Source organism: Sciurus carolinensis, chromosome 3 (genome assembly GCF_902686445.1).
Source record: "Sciurus carolinensis chromosome 3, mSciCar1.2, whole genome shotgun sequence".
Classification (NCBI taxonomy): Eukaryota; Metazoa; Chordata; class Mammalia; order Rodentia; family Sciuridae; genus Sciurus; species Sciurus carolinensis.
The window spans coordinates 52,837,085-52,855,172 of NC_062215.1; the positions used below are offsets into that span (position 1 = coordinate 52,837,085).

Consider the following 18,088-nt stretch of genomic DNA (forward strand, 5'->3'; position numbering starts at 1 on the left):
TGTATCTCTGTAGTATGCTGATTGTAAGTCCTTTGGGTATAGGCCAAGGAGTGGGACTGCTGGGTCAAATGGTAGTTCCATTCCAAGTTTTCTAAGGAATCTCCACACTGCTTTCCAGAGTGACTGCACTAATTTGCAACCCCACCAGCAATGTATGAGTGTACCTTTCTCCCCACATCCTCGCCAACACCTGTTGTTGCTTGTATTCTTGATAATCGCCATTCTAATTGGGGTGAGATGGAATCTTAGGGTGGTTTTGATTTGCATTTCTCTTATTACTAGAGATGTTGAACATTTTTCCATATGTTTGTTGATTGCTTGTAGGTCTTCTTCTGTGAAGTGTCTGTTCATTTCCTTAGACCATTTGTCGATTAGATTATTTGTAGTCTTGGTGTTGAGTTTTTTGAGTTCTTTATAGATTCTGGAGATTAGTGCTCTATCTGAAGTATGATTGGCAAAGATATTCTCCCACTCTGTAGGCTCTTTCTTCACATTGCTGACAGTTTCCTTTGCTGAGAGAAAGCTTTTTAGTTTGAATCTATCCCAGTTGTTGATTCTTGCTTTTATTTCTTGTGCTATGGGAGTCCTGTTGAGGAAGTCTGGTCCTAAGCTGACATGTTGAAGATCTGGACCTACTTTTTCTTCTATAAGATGCAGGGTCTCTGGTTTGATTCCGAGGTCCTTGATCCATTTTGAGTTTAGTTTCGTGCACGGTGAGAGATATGGGTTTAGTTTCATTCTGTTGCATATGGATTTCCAATTTTCCCAGCACCATTTGTTGAAGAGGCTATCTTTTCTCCATTGCATATTTTTGGCCCCTTTGTCTAGTATGAGAAAATTATATTTATTTGGGTTTGTGTCCGTGTCCTCTATTCTGTACCATTGATCTACCTGTCTATTTTGGTACCAATACCATGCCGTTTTTGTTCCTATTTTGTGCCGTTTTTGTTCAACTATTGCTTTGTAGTTGAAGTTCTGGTATTGCAATATCCCCTGCTTCATTTTTCCTGCGAAGGATTGCTTTAGCTATTCTGGGTTTCTTATTCTTCCAGATGAATTTCATGATTGCTTGTTCTATTTCTGTAAGGCACGTCATTGGGATTTTAATTGGAATTGCATTGAATCTGTATAGCACTTTTGGTAGTATGGCCATTTTGACAATATTAATTCTGCCTATCCAGAAACATGGGAGATCTTTCCAACTTCTAAGGTGTTCTTTAATTTCTTTCTTTAGTGTTCTGTAGTTCTCATTGTAGAGGTCTTTCACCTCTTTTGTGAGATTGATTCCCAAGTATTTTATTTTTTTCGAGGCTATTGTGAATGGGGTAGTTTTCCTAACTTCTCTTTTTGAAGATTCATCACTTATGTATAAAAATGCATTAGATTTATGAGCATTGATCTTATATCCCACTACTTTACTAAATTCACTTATGAGTTCTAAGAGTTTTCTGGTGGAATTTCCTGGTTCCTCTAAGTATATAATCATATCATCAGCAAATAGGGATAGTTTGAGTTCTTCTTTTCCTATTCATATCCCTTTAATTTCTTTGGTCTGTCTAATTGCTCTGGCTAGAGTTTCAAGGATGATATTGAATAGGAGTGGTGAAAGAGGGCATCCCTGCCTTGTTCCAGTTTTTAGGGGGAATGCTTTCAGTTTTTCACCATTTAGAATGATATTAGCCATGGGCTTAGCGTAGACGGCCTTTACAATGTTAAGGAACATTCCCACTATCCCTATTTTTTCTAGTGTTTTGAGCATGAAGGGGTGCTGTATTTTATCAAATGCTTTCTCTGCATCTATTGAAATAATCATGTGATTCTTGACTTTAAGTCTATTGATATGGTGAATGACATTTATTGATTTCCTCATGTTGAACCAACCTTGCATCCCTGGGATGAAACCCACTTGATCATGGTGCACTATCTTTTTAATATGTTTTTGTATGCGATTTGCTAAAATTTTGTTAAGAATTTTTGCGTCGATGTTCATTAAGGATATTGATCTAAAATTTTCTTTCCTCGATGTGTCTCTGTCTAGTTTAGGTATCAGAGTGATATTGGTTTCATAGAATGAGTTTGGGAGAGTTCCCTCCTCTTCTATTTCATGGAATACTTTGAAAAGTATTGGAATGAGCTCTTCTTTAAAGGTTTTGTAGAACTCGGCTGAGAACCCATCTGGTCCTGGACTTTTCTTTGTTGGTAGGCTTTTGATGACTTCTTCTATTTCATTACTTGAAATTGGTCTATTTAAATTGTGTATGTCCTCCTCGTTCAGTTTAGGCAATTCATGATGTCTCTAGAAACCTGTTGATGTCTTTGAAATTTTCTATTTTGTTGGAGTATAGATTTTCAAAATAGCTTCTAATTATGTTTTGTATTTCAGTCGTGTCTGTTGTGATATTTCCTTGTTCATTCCGAATTTTAGTGATTTGGGTTTTCTCTCGTCTTCTCTTTGTTAGTGTGGCTAAAGGTTTATCAATTTTGTTTATTTTTTTGAAGAACCAACTATTTATTTTGTCGATTTTTTGTATTGCTTCTTTTGTTTCAATTTCGTTGATTTCAGCTCTGAGTTTAACTATTTCCTGTCTTCTACTACTTTTGGTGTTGGTCTGTTCTTCTTTTTCTAGGGCTTTGAGCTGTAGTGTTAGGTCGTTTATTTGCTGAGTTTTACTTCTTTTATTGAATGTGCTCCATGAAATAAATTTTCCTCTGAGTACCGCTTTCATAGTGTCCCAGAGATTTTGATATGATGTTTCTTTGTTCTCATTTACCTCTAAGAACTTTTTAATTTCCTTCCTAATATCTTCTGTTATCCATTTATCATTTAATAGCATATTGTTTAATCTCCAGGTGTTGGAGTAATTTCTGTTTTTTACTCTTTCATTTATTTCTAATTTCAATCCATTATGATCTGATAGAATACAAGGAAGTGTCTCTATCTTCTTGTATTTGCTAACATTATCTTTGTGGCATAATATATGGTCTGTTTTAGAGAAGGATCCATGTGCTGCTGAGAAGAAAGTGTATTCACTCTTCGTTGGATGGTATATTCTATAAATGTCCGTTAAGTCTAAATTATTGATTGAGTTATTGAGTTCTATGGTTTCTTTGTTCAATTTTTGTTTGGAAGATCTGTCCAGTGGTGAGAGAGGCGTGTTAAAATCACCTAGTATTATTGTATTATGGTCTATTTGGTTTCTGAGATTGAGAAGGATTTGTTTGACATACATGGTTGAGCCACTGTTTGGGGCATAGATATTTATGATTGTTATGTCTTGCTGATTTATGGTTCCCTTAAGCAGTATGAAATGTCCTTCTTTATCCCTTCTGACTAACATTGGCTTGAAGTCCACATTATCTGAAATGAGGATGGATACTCCAGCTTTTTTGCTGAGTCCATGTGCATGGTATGTTTTTCCCCATCCTTTCACCTTTAGTCTATGGGTATCTCTTTCTATGAGGTGAGTCTCTTGCAGGCAACATATTGTTGGATCTTTCTTTTTAATCCAATCTGCCAGTCTATATCTTTTGATTGATGAATTCAGGCCATTAACATTCAGGGTTATTATTGATATATGATTTGTATTCCCGGTCATTTGACTCATTTTATTCATTTATTTGTTTATTTTTGACACGACTTGGTTCCTCTTTATTTGAGAGTTCCTTTAGGATAGCTCCTCCCTTTGCTGATTTGCTTCTTTGTTTTTCATCTCTTCCTCATGGAATATTTTGCTGAGAATGTTCTGTAATGCTGGCTTTCTTTTTGTAAATTCTTTTAGCTTTTGTTTATCATGGAAGGATTTTATTTCATCGTCATATCTGAAGGTAAGTTTTGCTGGGTGTAAGATTCTTGGTTGGCATCCATTTTCTTTTAGGGCTTGAAAAATGTTGTTCCAGGCCCTTCTAGCTTTTAAGGTCTGGATTGAAAAATCTGCTGATATCCGTATTGGTTTCCCCCTGAATGTAATTTGGTTCTTTTCTCTCACAGCCTTTAAAATTCTGTCTTTATTTTGTATGTTAGGTATTTTCATTATTATGTGCCTTGTTGTGGGTCTGTTGTAATTTTATGTATTTGGAGTCTTATAAGCCTCTTGAACTTGATTTTCCATTTCATTCTTCAGATTTGGGAAATTTTCTGAAATTATTTCATTGAATAGATTGTTTATTCCTTTGGTTTGTTTCTCTAAGCCTTTCTCAATCCCAATAATTCTCAAATTTGTCCTTTTCATGATATCCCATAGTTCTTGGAGATTCTGTTCATGATTTCTTACCATTTTCTCTGTTTGTTCAACTTTGTTTTCGAGGTTAAATATTTTGTCTTCAATATCTGAGGTTCTGTCTTCCAGGTGTTCTATCCTATTGGTTATGCTTTCTATGGAGTTCTTAATTTGGTTTATTGTTTCCTTCATTTCAAGGATTTCTGTTTGTTTTTTTTCAATATCTCTAACTCTTTATTGAAATGGTCTTTTGCTTCCTGTATTTGCTCTTTTAACTGTCGATTGGTGCGATCATTCAATGCCTGCATTTGCTCTTTCATTTCATCGTTTGCTTATCATGTTAATTATGTACATTCTGAACTCCCTTTCTGACATTTTTTCTGCCTTGCTGTCATTGGATTTTATTGATGTAGCATCTAGATTTGTTTGAGGCATTTTCTTCCCTTGTTTTCTCATGTCGTTCAGGTATCAGTGGACTGCTGAGATGTTGCAGATTTCCTCTATTGACTTATAATGTCCCTGAAGATTGCTAGTGTATCCCCTCTTATCCTTCAGTAGCCTGAAGTCTTGGAGGAAGTTGATAATGCGGTGCTCCACAAGGAAGCTGCCTCTCTAGGGGTGGTGGTCTTCAGGTGGTGTATATTCCCTGCTAGTGGGCAGAGGTGCCTCCACTTGTTGACCAATGGTCATCCGAAGGGGAACTAGGCTGTGGGCTGAGGCAAGGCCTGTTTGGGCCTGTGTCTCTGGTTTTACCATCCTTGTGGGAAAACCTCACCCGGTGGGGAAGACTCACCCGGCGGGGAGGTCTCGCTGGTCAGTTCCCCTCCTAGAGGTTCCCCTCAGTCCACAACTAACGCCTGGGCAGGGCAGCCTTCCCAGGCAACGTTCCCAGGGGCCTGGACCTACCTCCTGGGCCTGGGAGCCTCACCCTTTGCAGATGAGTCTCCTTAGGTTGCCCCTCCTCAGAGAAGCTGCCCGCAGTCCTGGAACCTTCGCTCCGTCCCTCAGCTTGTCTCTGTGTAGCTCTTACACCAAAAGGTGCCTAGGTCCCCGGACCGTGCTTTGCACCTAATCGCCTGGTTATGCGACCCCTCCTCTGAACAGCCACCTGGAGCCTCGTACATATGCTCCGAGCCCCAGTGACCCCCCACTTGCCTCTTCCTCCAGGCAGCCACCCGGTGTTCTGTGTGGGTGCTTGGAGACCAAGCAACTCACTGTGCACCTCCACCTCCTCAGGATAGCCCCCCCTGTTGTTCGGGAGGTTGCTCTGAGTCCAAACAGCTCGCCGCCCAACTCTTCCTCTGGCAGCCGCCGGAGCCCCGGCGGGTTGCTCTGAAACCAAGCGTTGTGCTGCGCGGCCTCCTCTGCAAAGTTCCCAGCTGTCCATGTTCACTGCTCCAGCGGGGAGAAGGGTATCTTGCCACCTGGGTAGGGCAGCCTTCCCGGGCAACGTTCCCAGGGGCCTGGACCTACCTCCTGGGCCTGGGAGCCTCACCCTTCGCAGATGAGTCTCCTTAGGCTGCCTCTCCTCAGAGAATCTGCCCGCAGTCCTGGAACCTTCGCTCCGCCCCTCAGCTTGTCTCTGCAGCTCTTCCACCGAAAAGCCGCCTAGGACCTGGAACCCTGTTCTGCACCTAATCACCTGCCTATGCAGCCCCTCCTCTGGGCAGCCGCTGAAGCTCGGCGGGTTACTCTGAAACCAAGCACTGTGCTGAGCAGCTTAGTCTGCAAAGTTCCCAGTGGTCCGTGTTTACCGCTCCAGCGGGGGGGAGGGGCGTCTCGCCGGGCAACTCTAGTTCACAAAGTTCCCTGCGATCCGGGACTACCGCCCCATCTGGGACACCTCCCCAATGGGAGAGACTCACCCGGTGGCTTTGAGTTGGTCCCAAGTCACTATCTCCTCTTTTGAATCCTGAGTCCTGGAGCAACATGAAATGCAGCCGCCCTCTAGTCCGCCATCTTGAAAACCCCGGTTTGTCCCTCTTATGGTTGGGATTTTAAATTTTCCCCAAAGGCGCATGTGTTGAAGGCTTGGTCCCTAGTGCAGCAGTGTTCAGAGGTGGGGCCTTTGGGAGGTGACTGGATGAGGGTTCTGACCTCATAAGTGGATTAATCTATTAATGGATTCATATTTAATGGGTTTGGGAGGAGGGGATTTGTTCTAAAAGTCCTTCTTCTGCCCTTCCCTCCTGGGGACCATGAGGTGAGCAACTTTGTTCTGCCATGTGTTACCCACCATGATGTTCTAGCTCACCACAGGCCCAGAATGATGGGGTCAAGTGACTGTGGATCACAACCTCCAAAACTGTGAGCCTAAATAAATCTTTCATCCTTTTAAGTTGTTTATCTCTCTATATTTTCATAGCTACAGGAAGCTAACACAGCCCCTAATGTGCTCAGTTGCCTGGGAAGACTATCTCAGTAAGAGTAGTTGTAGCAGAATCTCCTGGAAACAAGGGTGAAAAAAATTGAAGACCAGACTAAGGACTTCTCAACTGTGCTATGCAAAAGAGATGAGGACACCTGCTGAGAAGATCTGAGGAGAAGATTGGAACATTCTGGAGAGGGAGATGGGAAAGAGGTGATGCATGAAGGAAATGGAAGAGCTAGGAGAGAGCACTGAGAGGTATGGAATGATGACTGGAGATGGGAGAAGACACAGTTGGCTGTCCTTTAATCCTTGAAAATCTTCTCCCTTGACTTCTGTGACCTACATTGTCCTGCTTCTCTTCTTACCTCCCAAATTAGGTTCATTTTCATTTCCTAGCTTCACTTTTCCCATTTAGATCCTTAACTGTGAGTATATCCCAAGCTGTCTTTGGTGCCTACTCATCTAGTTTTTCCCCTAGTTCGTAAATTCAACTCAAGTGATTAACACTGCAGACCTTACCACCTTTCCTTCTTCAACTTGGTCTGTTCAAGTACCTGATAAGTATTTTCAAGAAGAGTTCCACCATTACCTCAACTTAAATTGCCTTCCAATCTGTATTTTTAGCCAGTGATGCCCACACTGAAATTTTCAGTTTGATCTTCGATTCTCCTTTATTACTCCTTCCTCTCCTCTGATAGTCCTTAACTCTTATTATTCCATGTAACTAACAAAACCTGTAGGCATGCAAGTCAAGGTTTAGTCTATGATCTTTGTGACTATACAAAAATTCCTTTATCATCCACCAAGTTATGAAGGTAAATCAACTCTTTATTTTGTGATGTTGAGACTAGGATATTGGGGGCACCAGCGGGGAGTTTGGGTGGATCACACATCTGTTCCCAGCTTATTAACTATACTGTATATATTTCATTATATGTGTATCCATGTATACATATGTATATATGGGTATAAATAAATTGAATGTGCAAGATTCTTTAAAAGAGTCAAAGTCTATTTATTTGTCCCTTCTTTTTCATTCCATTGGACCCTGTCCCAGACTTTCACTGGCTCTGGGAATTGAACCCTGGAGCACTCTACCACTGAGTTATATCCCCAGTCCTTCTTATTATTTATTTTGAGACAAGGTCTTGCTAAGCTTCTCTGGCTGGCCTCCAACTTAAAATCTTCCTGCCTCAGTCTCCTGAGAAGCTGGGATTACAAGTGTGCACTACAGCACCAGGCCTCAATTTTTATCATCAAATTTTTATACTATTGCTATTGCTGTGACCACAGTTCTGGGTTTTCCTACCAACTGGAATTTGACCCCATTATATATTGGTTAAAAGTCATTTCTGTATTAATTTTCCAACCCTCATTGTCCTAGTTGTTAGATGGAGATCATGATACCAACCTCTATGAAAGGATGTTGTGACAATAAGCTGAGACCATATATTTCAAACTCCTATCATAGTGGCTGGCCTACTGTTCCCTCATTTGTCCATCTATCTTCAATGTGCAGGACTATGGGCTAGATTATATTTTTTAATTGTGGGAGAAGAGGGATGAAATTAATGGTAAGGTTTGTCAAGAGTTCTGGGAAAGGGCTGAAAGGAAGGGTGAGATGCCATGAAAAAGGGACAATGGCAGAGGGATGCAGGGTTGAGGAAGTCACACAGAAAATGTTACTGCAGGTGACCCACGGGACATGTGATTGAGAACTTACAGAAACCTCAGGCTAAAAAAAAAAAAAAAAAAAAAAAAAAAAAAAAAACCCAAAAACCAGAAACCTCAGGCTAAACACCACTGTTACAAGCCAGATTCCTCAGTCCCATGGGGCACAGTCAGTCAGAACTTTTGTCATTTAGCTTAGGGAGGCTTATGGAAACCCTAGAAGGAAGTGTTGATTGCTGGAAGAAATTTTTGTTCCAGGAAAACACCTTTCTTTCATCCCTTGGAAATTGAATGAGAGGGCAAGAAACAAAGTAAGGTATTTTCTCTTACCTTCCCTTACCACACATAATCAACTTGATAATTTAATTGGATCTTTTATTTATATATAGACCAGATCCTTTGGGAAAGAGAAGGGCAGAAGAGGGAACAAAGGTTAAGGAAGCACGGAACTTGATAGACATTAAGGTAGGCAACTACAGAAGGTTTCAGGCTCCAATGTACAATGGGAATGATCATTGTATATTCCCCAAATTGTGTAATGGGCAGCTTTGGGCACCCTGACTACATGGCTTTTGGGGCAACTCTTTAGCAGAGGACATGGGCATGGAGAACAGGAGTACTTGAGGGTATGTTGGGCCAGTTAGCTTTGGGACTGAAGTGGGAAAGACTTCTCAGATGGTCACACTGTTTTCCACCATGCTGGGTTGAAGGTATTCATAGGGAAGGTCCAGGCCTGCATTCCGGACCTTAATTTCCCTGTCCATGACAGCCAGCTCCTCCTGGAATTGCTTCAGCACAGCCTGAGGTCCAGGGCCTGAGAAATATTTCTCCCTATGCTGCCCCAGGGCCACCTGAGGGGAGAATAAGATGGCTCAGCTCCTTGGGTCTGTCAGCCAAGGCTACTGCCCCTCCCTCATGTGGTCTCCTCCCCTAGAACCAAGGCATCTGTTTCTAACCATGACAGGCTGACGTCTGCCAAGGAACTTGATGAAAGTCTTCTGCATATGGGCCTGATGGAGATCAGGGAGTGAGTCCACTATATCCATCTCTGTCACATCCTTGGAGATGGATGGAGGTTTCCGCATGGTACATGGGCCATTAGGGATCCAGGAGTACCAGTCTAGCTGCAGGTAGGAGAGCCACTCAGAAATCTAGGCTAATGGCCCAGATATTAACTCCTTTCCCCCCATCTTCTACATTCCAGGAGACCTTGGGGGATGATCACACAGGTTAACTGCCCAAGGTGGGCAGAAGCATGCTGACCAGTGCATGTGAAGATACACATAGTAACAATCTGGCAGAGTTGAGCCTGGAAATCCAAGGAGAGGGGAAACCTGGGTGAAATGAGGAGAATGAGAGGATTTGAGACCAGGATATGAGGCAGATATATTTGGACATGAGGGAAAGATATTTGGAGATACATTGAAGAATTTCCTATGGGCCTGGCCTCTGAATTCTATGATTTTCATATAACATGAACTCAAAAGTGATGTACCTGGGATGAACCCTGGAGCTATGGCAGAAGGGTAAAAGCAAATAAGGAAAAATACCTAAGAGAAGTCATGTATCTGATTCTGGAGAAAACTTAGTGCACAAAAGGGAGAAGAGTGTATGAGAGGATATTAAAGGAAAGGAGCTGGGGAAATCAGGAATGATCATTAAGAATCCTGGATACTTCAGAAAAGTCCAGGGAATTATCAGGGTCCTCAAGGAAGGGTGTCTTATGATGTGAGGTGGGGACTGTGGATAGATGGTTGGGTGTTGACACAAGGTCAATGGGGAGGATTCAGGCCTTACCCAATCCTGGGCCCCCTGGAGTCCAGTTTCAGTGATCTCTCTGCACCAGGCCTGCAGCTCTGAATCATGCTTCACAGCTTCATCACTCTTGTAGAAGAGTCTCACCATCCCTTGCACATACCTGTTCCCCAGGGAAAATGTTGCTGTGACTCAGCCAATGTAGGACCTTCTGTACCTACAGCCCCCCTGGTTCTATCCCTCTCTGTGTCGCCCTCACCTACTGATGATATCCCACAGCCTGAGGGCATCTTGGCCATAGAGAGATGATTTCACACCCAGCAGCCCACGGTCAGCCAGGTCATGAGGAGGGCAGAAGGAACGGTAAGTCAAACAAGCTATGGCTCTCCAGAGAATGTCCACATGGCCTCCACTACCTGTACTCAGCACCTGAGGACAAACCTAGAGTTAGCTACACCAGGTGAGACAGCAAGGGAGATTAAGACAAGTAGACTATGCAGGTGTGAGACAGATTAGGGAGAGGACTTCAGTGGAGAAAGCAGAATTTGGGGGAGGAGCGAAAGAGGGAAATAAACCTTGGGATTCTTCCAACATTAAACCCTCCTCCCTTCCATACCAGATCAAAAATTCCATATTCAGAGACAAGATTATTTCGAGCCAGGATGTTGATCTCCATGGTATAGTGAAAGTGGGGAATCAGGAGCTAATGGTAGAGAAAAGAAATGGAACACAATCAAATGAGATCTCAGTGTCCAAGCCTTCTGAAGAGTTAAGAGTTGTCTCTACTTCCTCACCTCACAGTTTCTTCTCAGTTCACACAAATCAGGTTTCTTGCACCTCTGCCTCCCTGAGATAGTACTTGTCCATGTATTAACCACTGACTTCCATGTTGACAAATCCAAATATCCCTTCTCTTTAACCATGCTAACCCCTCAACAGCATTTGAAACAGATAATCCTATCTCCCTCTTGAAACCCTGTTTTCTCTTGACTGCCATGACACACATTTTTTGTTTCCCCTACTCAATTGCTGACCCTTCTTTTGCTCCTTTTCTCACTCTACTTCTTCCTCTCAGTTTATAAAGGTTGAATTCCCCTAGAATTATATCCTGGGTCAAATGTTCTGCTGCAGCTGCAAACCCTAGAGAATGTTCCCTAGTACAATGGCTTTAGATACTTTGTTGCCTAGTAACTCTAAACTCTACATCTTCACTCTTTCCAGGAATTCCAGGCTCATATATCTATTGTCCTTCTGACATTTTCAAATGGATGGCTGCAGGGATTGGAAACCTTGCATGATAGAAACAGAGCCCTTGCTTCTTCTTTCCACCAAGTAACATAACTTCCTTGTTTATGTGTTCTCACTTCCTTGTTCTATTACACAGCATTCCAATCATTTGCATCCCAAACTTCATTCACACCTAACATCCACCATTATCCATGCTTTCAATATAGCTATATGTATGTATGTATCTATCTATAGACAGATATAAAATATCTATATGTAGATATACATTTATATATTTGTTTAGATATATATTTATATATAGATATCTACATATCTATATGCTACAAGGTTAGACCCTGGGCCTCCAAGGCTTGGATTGTGAACTATGAACAAAAATCGAATGCAGAAAGAGTGGTGGGAGGGGTGGGGGGAAGGAAAAAAAATAACAGAATGAATCAAAAACTATTACCCTATGTAAATGTATGATTACACAAATGGTATGCCTCTACTTCATGTACAGAGAAACAAGATGTATCCCATTTGTTTACAATAAAAATAAATTTTAAAAAATCGAATGCAGAATGACAGAGATGCTGAGATACCTTGTAGATAGGATGCAGACTGGGCAAGCTCCTCTTTGTGGCCACAGAAATAATCTCAGCCATCAGATGTCCCCTTAGCAGGTGTGACTATAACTGGAAATCAGAGCTATGGACCCATGTCTTGGCTAGGAGCCAGGCCCTAGGAGGATCTGAGGGCAGGAAGAGCAGAGGTGGAGGGCATCCATGTCGAGGTGGCTGGAGCTAGAGAAGGAGGGAGAATGGGAGCTAAGGACTGTGTGTCTAAGACCCTAAATGAATCACTGTCTAGGAGAAAAACACTTGGGTCCTCTTACCTGGATAACCACCGGTAAGAGTCTTCCATCAGGCTGGAGCTTCAGCATAACTGAAGGGGCTGCCACATATTGTTGCTTAAAAATAATGACATTTGGCTTGACCCCCATCCAGCAGGGAATAATCAACTTCAAACAGAGATCCAGTCTGTAGGGTCAGGGTCAAGGACAGATAAAGGGATTGGAGTCATTCTGGACCTGCCCTTCTCTCATTTCCCAAGGTGGATCCTTCCTCTACCCATCTAGTCTTTTACTTTAAACACCAATCACTTTCTCCAGAACCAAAGCCCTGAATGAAAGTTTTTATGTCCAGTGTCTTTCATCAGACTTTGAATCCTGTGAATTGATGTTACTGGCTTTCCACTATGTGCCACACTCCCAACCATCCCTGTTTGCAGCCTTTAGTCAAATGGAGCACAAAATATTTCCTTTATCCCCTCTTTAAAAAAATAAGTCTAGGGTTGGAGAGATAGCTCAGTTGGTAGAGTGCTTGCCTTGCAAGCACAAGGCCCTGGGTTCAATCCCCAAAAAGAAAAAAAAAATAAGTCTAGTTCTCCAAGGCTTTGGTCAGTCTTTTTGCTTTTCTCTCCAGAAGCTCGAGCTCCTTCTTGAGACTGAGGCTGAGGTCTAGCTAATGAAGAAGGAAGCCAGGAAGGTGGAGGTGGAAGAGTAGAAAGGAAAGGAGACACAGGAGGAGATCAAACAGATCATGATTTTGAAGCAGGAGTGATGTCCCCCTCCCCCCAGAACATTTGGCAATGTCTAGGGACACTTTCAGTTGTTCCAACTACCAGAGTAGAGGATGCTACTTGGCTTCTAGAAGGTAAAAGTCAAGGGTTGCTACTAGTTGCTACTAGAATCCAACAATGCATAGGTGGTCCTCCACAGCAAAGAATTCTCTGGCTTATAATGTTAATGGTGCCAAAGTTGAGAAACCCTAAGTGTCAATGAAAGAGGGTACAGATAATGGAGGTGTATGTGAAGGAGATAAGGGGAGGAAGAGATGGGAGGAGCAGGAGGCAAAATGGTAGGGGGTGGCTGGGGTGGTAGGTGAACAGAGGGAGCACAGCACCTGATGCTCCTTGTCCAGTTGGGTTTGCAAATCTTCCATCCCTGGAGGCAGCACCAGCCGGGGTGGGAGGCTTGTAGAATGCCTCAGAAGCATGGGGTTTGTGCCATTGAGGAACTGGTACCCAAAGAGGTCCTCATCCTTCCAGGAATCACAGACCCGAACTGAGGACATCGGTTGGGGACATACTGTGAGCTCCTCATTGCAGTGACATCAGTCTTCTACCCTCTCTCACCCCTCTTTTTTCAATCCCTGAGCTGGAAATCTATAAATAGGTTTCAGCAGGTTGTGGTAACTGACCAGCCAGGGCAGTCTTTCCATGTGGGAATATTTTTTGTAATCTTCCAGTCTTTGGACACAATTTGCAAGATCCAATATCCCCTTACTGGCCAAGTCCTTCAACCTGTGCAAAGAATGACAAGCAAGAAGATCAAGAAAAATCTCACCTTGCAACCTGGAAAGGAAGTGCCCAACCTGAATCCAGCACTCTCTTTTGAGATGCTGGGGATTGAATTCATCTTGGTGCGCTACCACTGAGTTATATCAAGAGACCTTTTTATTTTTTGGGACAGGGTCTTGCTCAGTTGCTGAGGCTGGCCTCAAGCTTGTGATTCTCCTGCCTCAGCCTCCGGAGTAGTTGGATTACAGGTGTGGGTCACCACGCAGACCAGGCACTCACTCTTTTGTCAGAGAGAGGGTGAAATCCAAATCCTTATCCTCTAGGAATCGCTCATTTCTGGGAAGGTCCCACTGCATCTTTCCTGCTACTGGCAGGATTAATCCATCCTTCCAGGAGCCCCACCTGGAGGAAGAAGACGGAGTAAGGGGATTTTCTAACTGTTGTAAGGATCAGAAGCTTTCTGGGACTCACAGGTAAACCTTCCTTCTGTCCTCCAGTTCCTGTTCCCGATATTTCTTAAACAGATTCTGGGGGTCATCACTCACGGACCAGGCTGGAGGAGGGGGACACAAAGACAGGCGCCCTCCCTGACCCCCCTCACAACCAGCCCCATGGCAGGGCCTTTCCATCAGCCCTCTTCCTCAGTCCCACTCTTGCACGTCTCCCCTCTTCATCCCTCTCATCTTTCCCTTTGATATCACAATACCGCCACCCCGACCCTCGCTTCTCCAGTCACACCCGTTTCCCCATAGCCCTCACCTGTGTCGGGTAGACAGTGAATCCCATCGTCCTGGATCCAGCTGCAGCAAGGGAAACAGACCTCACCTTGGGTCCCAGGGTCCTGCACCGTGATCCACTTGCAGAACTAGTCAGAATTCAACAGGCCTTTGTGCTTGCGCAGCTTCACCAGCAGGAGGCGCCCCAGGTGTAAGAGAACGTCGATCTCCCAGTCGGTTTTCTGTGGTCCAGAACATACCTCAGAGGCAAGTACGGTGTCCTTAACGAGGTCAGTGGAGTCTGTATGTCTTCAAAGAAGTTTGGCTCCTTTTGCCCTTCTGAGGATACCCAGGGAGGGACCTGAGCAGGCGGCAGTGAGGATGAACAGGGGCTCCAGTCTAGTGCCTCCAGTCGCATCTTACCTACTCCTTCCACCCAAGCAGAGATACTACTCGTTTTTTTCTCTCTTCTCACTTTCCTTTTTCCTATCAGGCAACCCACCCGCGCACGATCTCATTCCCCGGCCCAGCTTCCCCTCGCTTCTGGCCTAAAGGCTCCAGAGCCTGCGGATTGCTCCTCCTGGCCTTGGCTCCCAGGGGCACCCACGGAGTCCCAAGTCTCTGCACAGCCGGTCGCGGTCTGCACTGACCCTTCCCGGCAATGGCCGCAGCAGCTTCCCAAGGTCCGCCTCCCGATGCTCGCCCACTAGCCACAGCTGCACCAGGTTGGTGGAGCCCGTCAAGAGCGAGTCCCTGGTGGCGACGCGGATCATGTACTTGCCCATCTTGCTTGAATCTGGGAGAAAGTCAGCCCTTAAGGGGAATCTGAGACCCAGCCCCCAGGGCACCACACCCAGACCAAATCCCCTATTTTGTCTGGGTTGAAAGGGCCCCTCCTCTGACCTACAGGTTCCTTTCCCACTGTGGTTCACTATATATGGTCTCTGCACCCAGGTTTCTCCCAGTTACCCCAGAAGGGAAGCATTTGGCAATCACTCGGCAAGCATGCCCAGTCATGCAGAAGATGACATCTACAATACTAGGGTCACCCCCGCCCTATTTTGGTATGAAAATCAATGAGAAAGTAATAGACTGCACATAAGAGGGATAGAATGTCTAGAAGTGTGGGAGTGTTTTTCCGTGGAAAGTGAGTAAGCCATCTTGGCAAAGATGCAGAGCTTTGTGCTGAGGACAAAGACAGGTAATGCTGGACAGGTGAAGTCGGTGTGTTTGTTGTCCACTCAGGAGCCAGGAGGGGGAGTTTGGAATTCCCTTCAGGTTGAGTCATGAAGTTTCCCTTGGGCCATCTTGAAACAGGGTTTCCTGAGTCCTGCACCCCAGGCCGAGCACCCTTAATGAGCCCATGGGCATGCTCCCTTCAGAACTAATTCTTTCCCACCCCACCTCTGGGGCTTTTGCACTCCTCTCTCTCCTCCTGGCAAGTGCTGCCCAGGTACCCATCTTATCCATTCCATCTTTGCCTGTCTATTCTCCCAGCCCTGAGCACTGCCACTTACCCTGGGCTTGCCTCTTTCCTGGACCTCCTGCACTATAGTGCGCAAAACCCCTTGAATCCATGCCTTTTTGCATAAATGCTCCATCTCCACATATTGAAATAGTCATTCAAAATAGGTGACTAATGTGGGAATCTCAAAGTAGTTGTTTTAACTCTGACATCCTAAATGTAGAGTCATTAATGAATTCTTTTCTATAGGGCCAAAGCATTTTATTTGAGCATGGGTCCACAGAGAGCTCCCACAGTTCCTCCCTACATAAACCAGGTGAGTTGACATTTCTTTAAAATGAAGCTAAGCCCAAAAGGTTATTGTGGGGAAAATCACCAAATGCAGCATCTGTCTAGACCTTTAGAGTTTTCCCTAAACCTTTTACTCTTGTCTGGCCTACTCCTAGTCAGTAACTTGATAGTGATTTTTTAATGATTCCTGTTTATATAGTCATAAAGTATTCAATTTGACTTTAATAAAAACAATACCTATAAGTTTATACTGTTATTCCATCATTATTTTGTCTTTAAGTTGCATAATAGCAATAACCAATATAACTGACATAAACAGTTTTGAGAGCTTACACAACTGTTCTTGATAAACAAATTTCAACTGATAGCGTTCAAAGTGATGAGGTTGTCATAAATTACCCTCCTTGCTGTGTGCATTTGGCATGCTGTGGGCATGCCTGTCTTTCTGGAGCTAATAAACAGTGTCAGTTACCTGATAAGTTGGCCAAGTGCATCTAAGATTCAGAAACTTTTACCTAAAGTCTAGTTTTTCTCTGATGCTTCTCTGTTTGCTCCCATATCTCCCAATACTCAAGAATCCTGGGACAGTAGTGGTCACAACCCTTCCTTCTTCCTCAGCAGCCATCTGTCAGTGACCCTGTTGTGAAGTTCATACTGCTCACCACAAAACCCCTCTTTCCTTCCTCCTCACAATGAGAAACTTCCCTAGGCACCTGTCTACCCCAATCTCTCACAACCTTTGACCTGCCAGCTTCTTTCAGATCCTTCATTTCTATTTGGAAAAGTACCTTCTTACACTATGGCAACATATTCCCTCCAGTGATCCTGCCTCTGAAACCCCTTTTTTTTTCCAGATTTCAGATGCTCACAATCTAATCACAACTCACAATTCATCTCTTACCACTTAAAACTCACCTGTAGTATATTATACATGCTGTGATTTATCTACTCAACCCATAAGTCACTTTTCCATTCCTGAAGATGTGACTAAAACAAGAAAAGTGAGTTCCTGAGGATTCACCAGGTCCTTTGAGACCCAACTCACTTCTTTTCCTTGGGTTCTATGAGACACCCAAGTGTCCTTCCAAAAAATCACTCTTTGTTGCTTAAGTTAGCTTGAAGGGGTTTCTAGAACAATTGATTCTGCCATAAGACCAAAAATATCCTATCAGGGGTAGGATACTAATAGCAATAGCTCATTCAATGTGTAAGATTACTTCTCTCATAACTCCCATCTCAAAATTCATTCTTTTTTTTTTGGCCCCCCTAGGACTTGATACTTTATTTAGTACAATGTATTTATATTAAATAAATATAATATATGTAAAATATAATATTCAATACTTATTAAGGCTTTGTCTTTGGGCCCAGAACTATTTTAAGTATATACTTTTTCCAAAAAAAGTATGTTACTGGTTCTTTTTAGTTATACATAACATTAGGATTCATTTTGACATATTACAAAAGCATGGGATATAAATCGCTCTAATTCATTCCCAGTACTTCCCCTTTCCTCCCCTCCTCCCTCCACCTCTTCCATTCCCTCTACTCTACAGAGCCTTCTGTATACTTTTTTTTAAAAATAAGTGTCTTCACAATGTCACATGATGGTGAAATTCACTGTGGCATATTCATATACATACATAGGAAAGTAGGTCAGATTCATCCCTCCTCTTTGTTTATCCCATCCTTTATCCTTCCCCTTTAATTCCCTTCATCTGGTCCACCTATCTTTCTTCTATTTTGATGAAATCCTCACCCTTTTTCCCTTCCCTTCTTTCTTTTCCCCCTTATTTTGGACTAGCTTCCACATATCATAGAAAACATTCAACCTTTGGTTTTCTGAATCCCGCTTATTTCACTTAGCATGATAGTCTCCAGTTTCTTTCACTTACCAGCAAATGCCATGATTTTATTCCTGTTTATGGTTTAGTAATACTCCATTCTGTATATATACCACATTTTCTTTATCCATTCATCTGTCGAAGGGCACCTAGGTTCATTCCATAGCTTG

The 18,088-nt window shown here is 43.3% G+C and overlaps 1 protein-coding gene across 1 annotated transcript; it reads right to left on the minus strand.

Moving 5' to 3' along the window:
- Positions 1-8,930: 8,930 nt before the first annotated feature.
- Positions 8,931-15,103, minus strand: LOC124980537 (polyunsaturated fatty acid (12S)/(13S)-lipoxygenase, epidermal-type-like). The gene is given in 16 exon segments (XM_047546199.1): positions 8,931-9,110; positions 9,216-9,383; positions 9,485-9,594; positions 10,056-10,177; positions 10,274-10,443; positions 10,631-10,717; positions 11,844-12,044; positions 12,137-12,241; positions 12,243-12,281; positions 13,206-13,366; positions 13,503-13,538; positions 13,541-13,605; positions 13,882-14,004; positions 14,074-14,155; positions 14,362-14,560; positions 14,969-15,103. Coding segments are annotated over 16 exon segments (1,983 nt in total).
- Between the last annotated feature and the right edge of the window lie 2,985 nt (positions 15,104-18,088).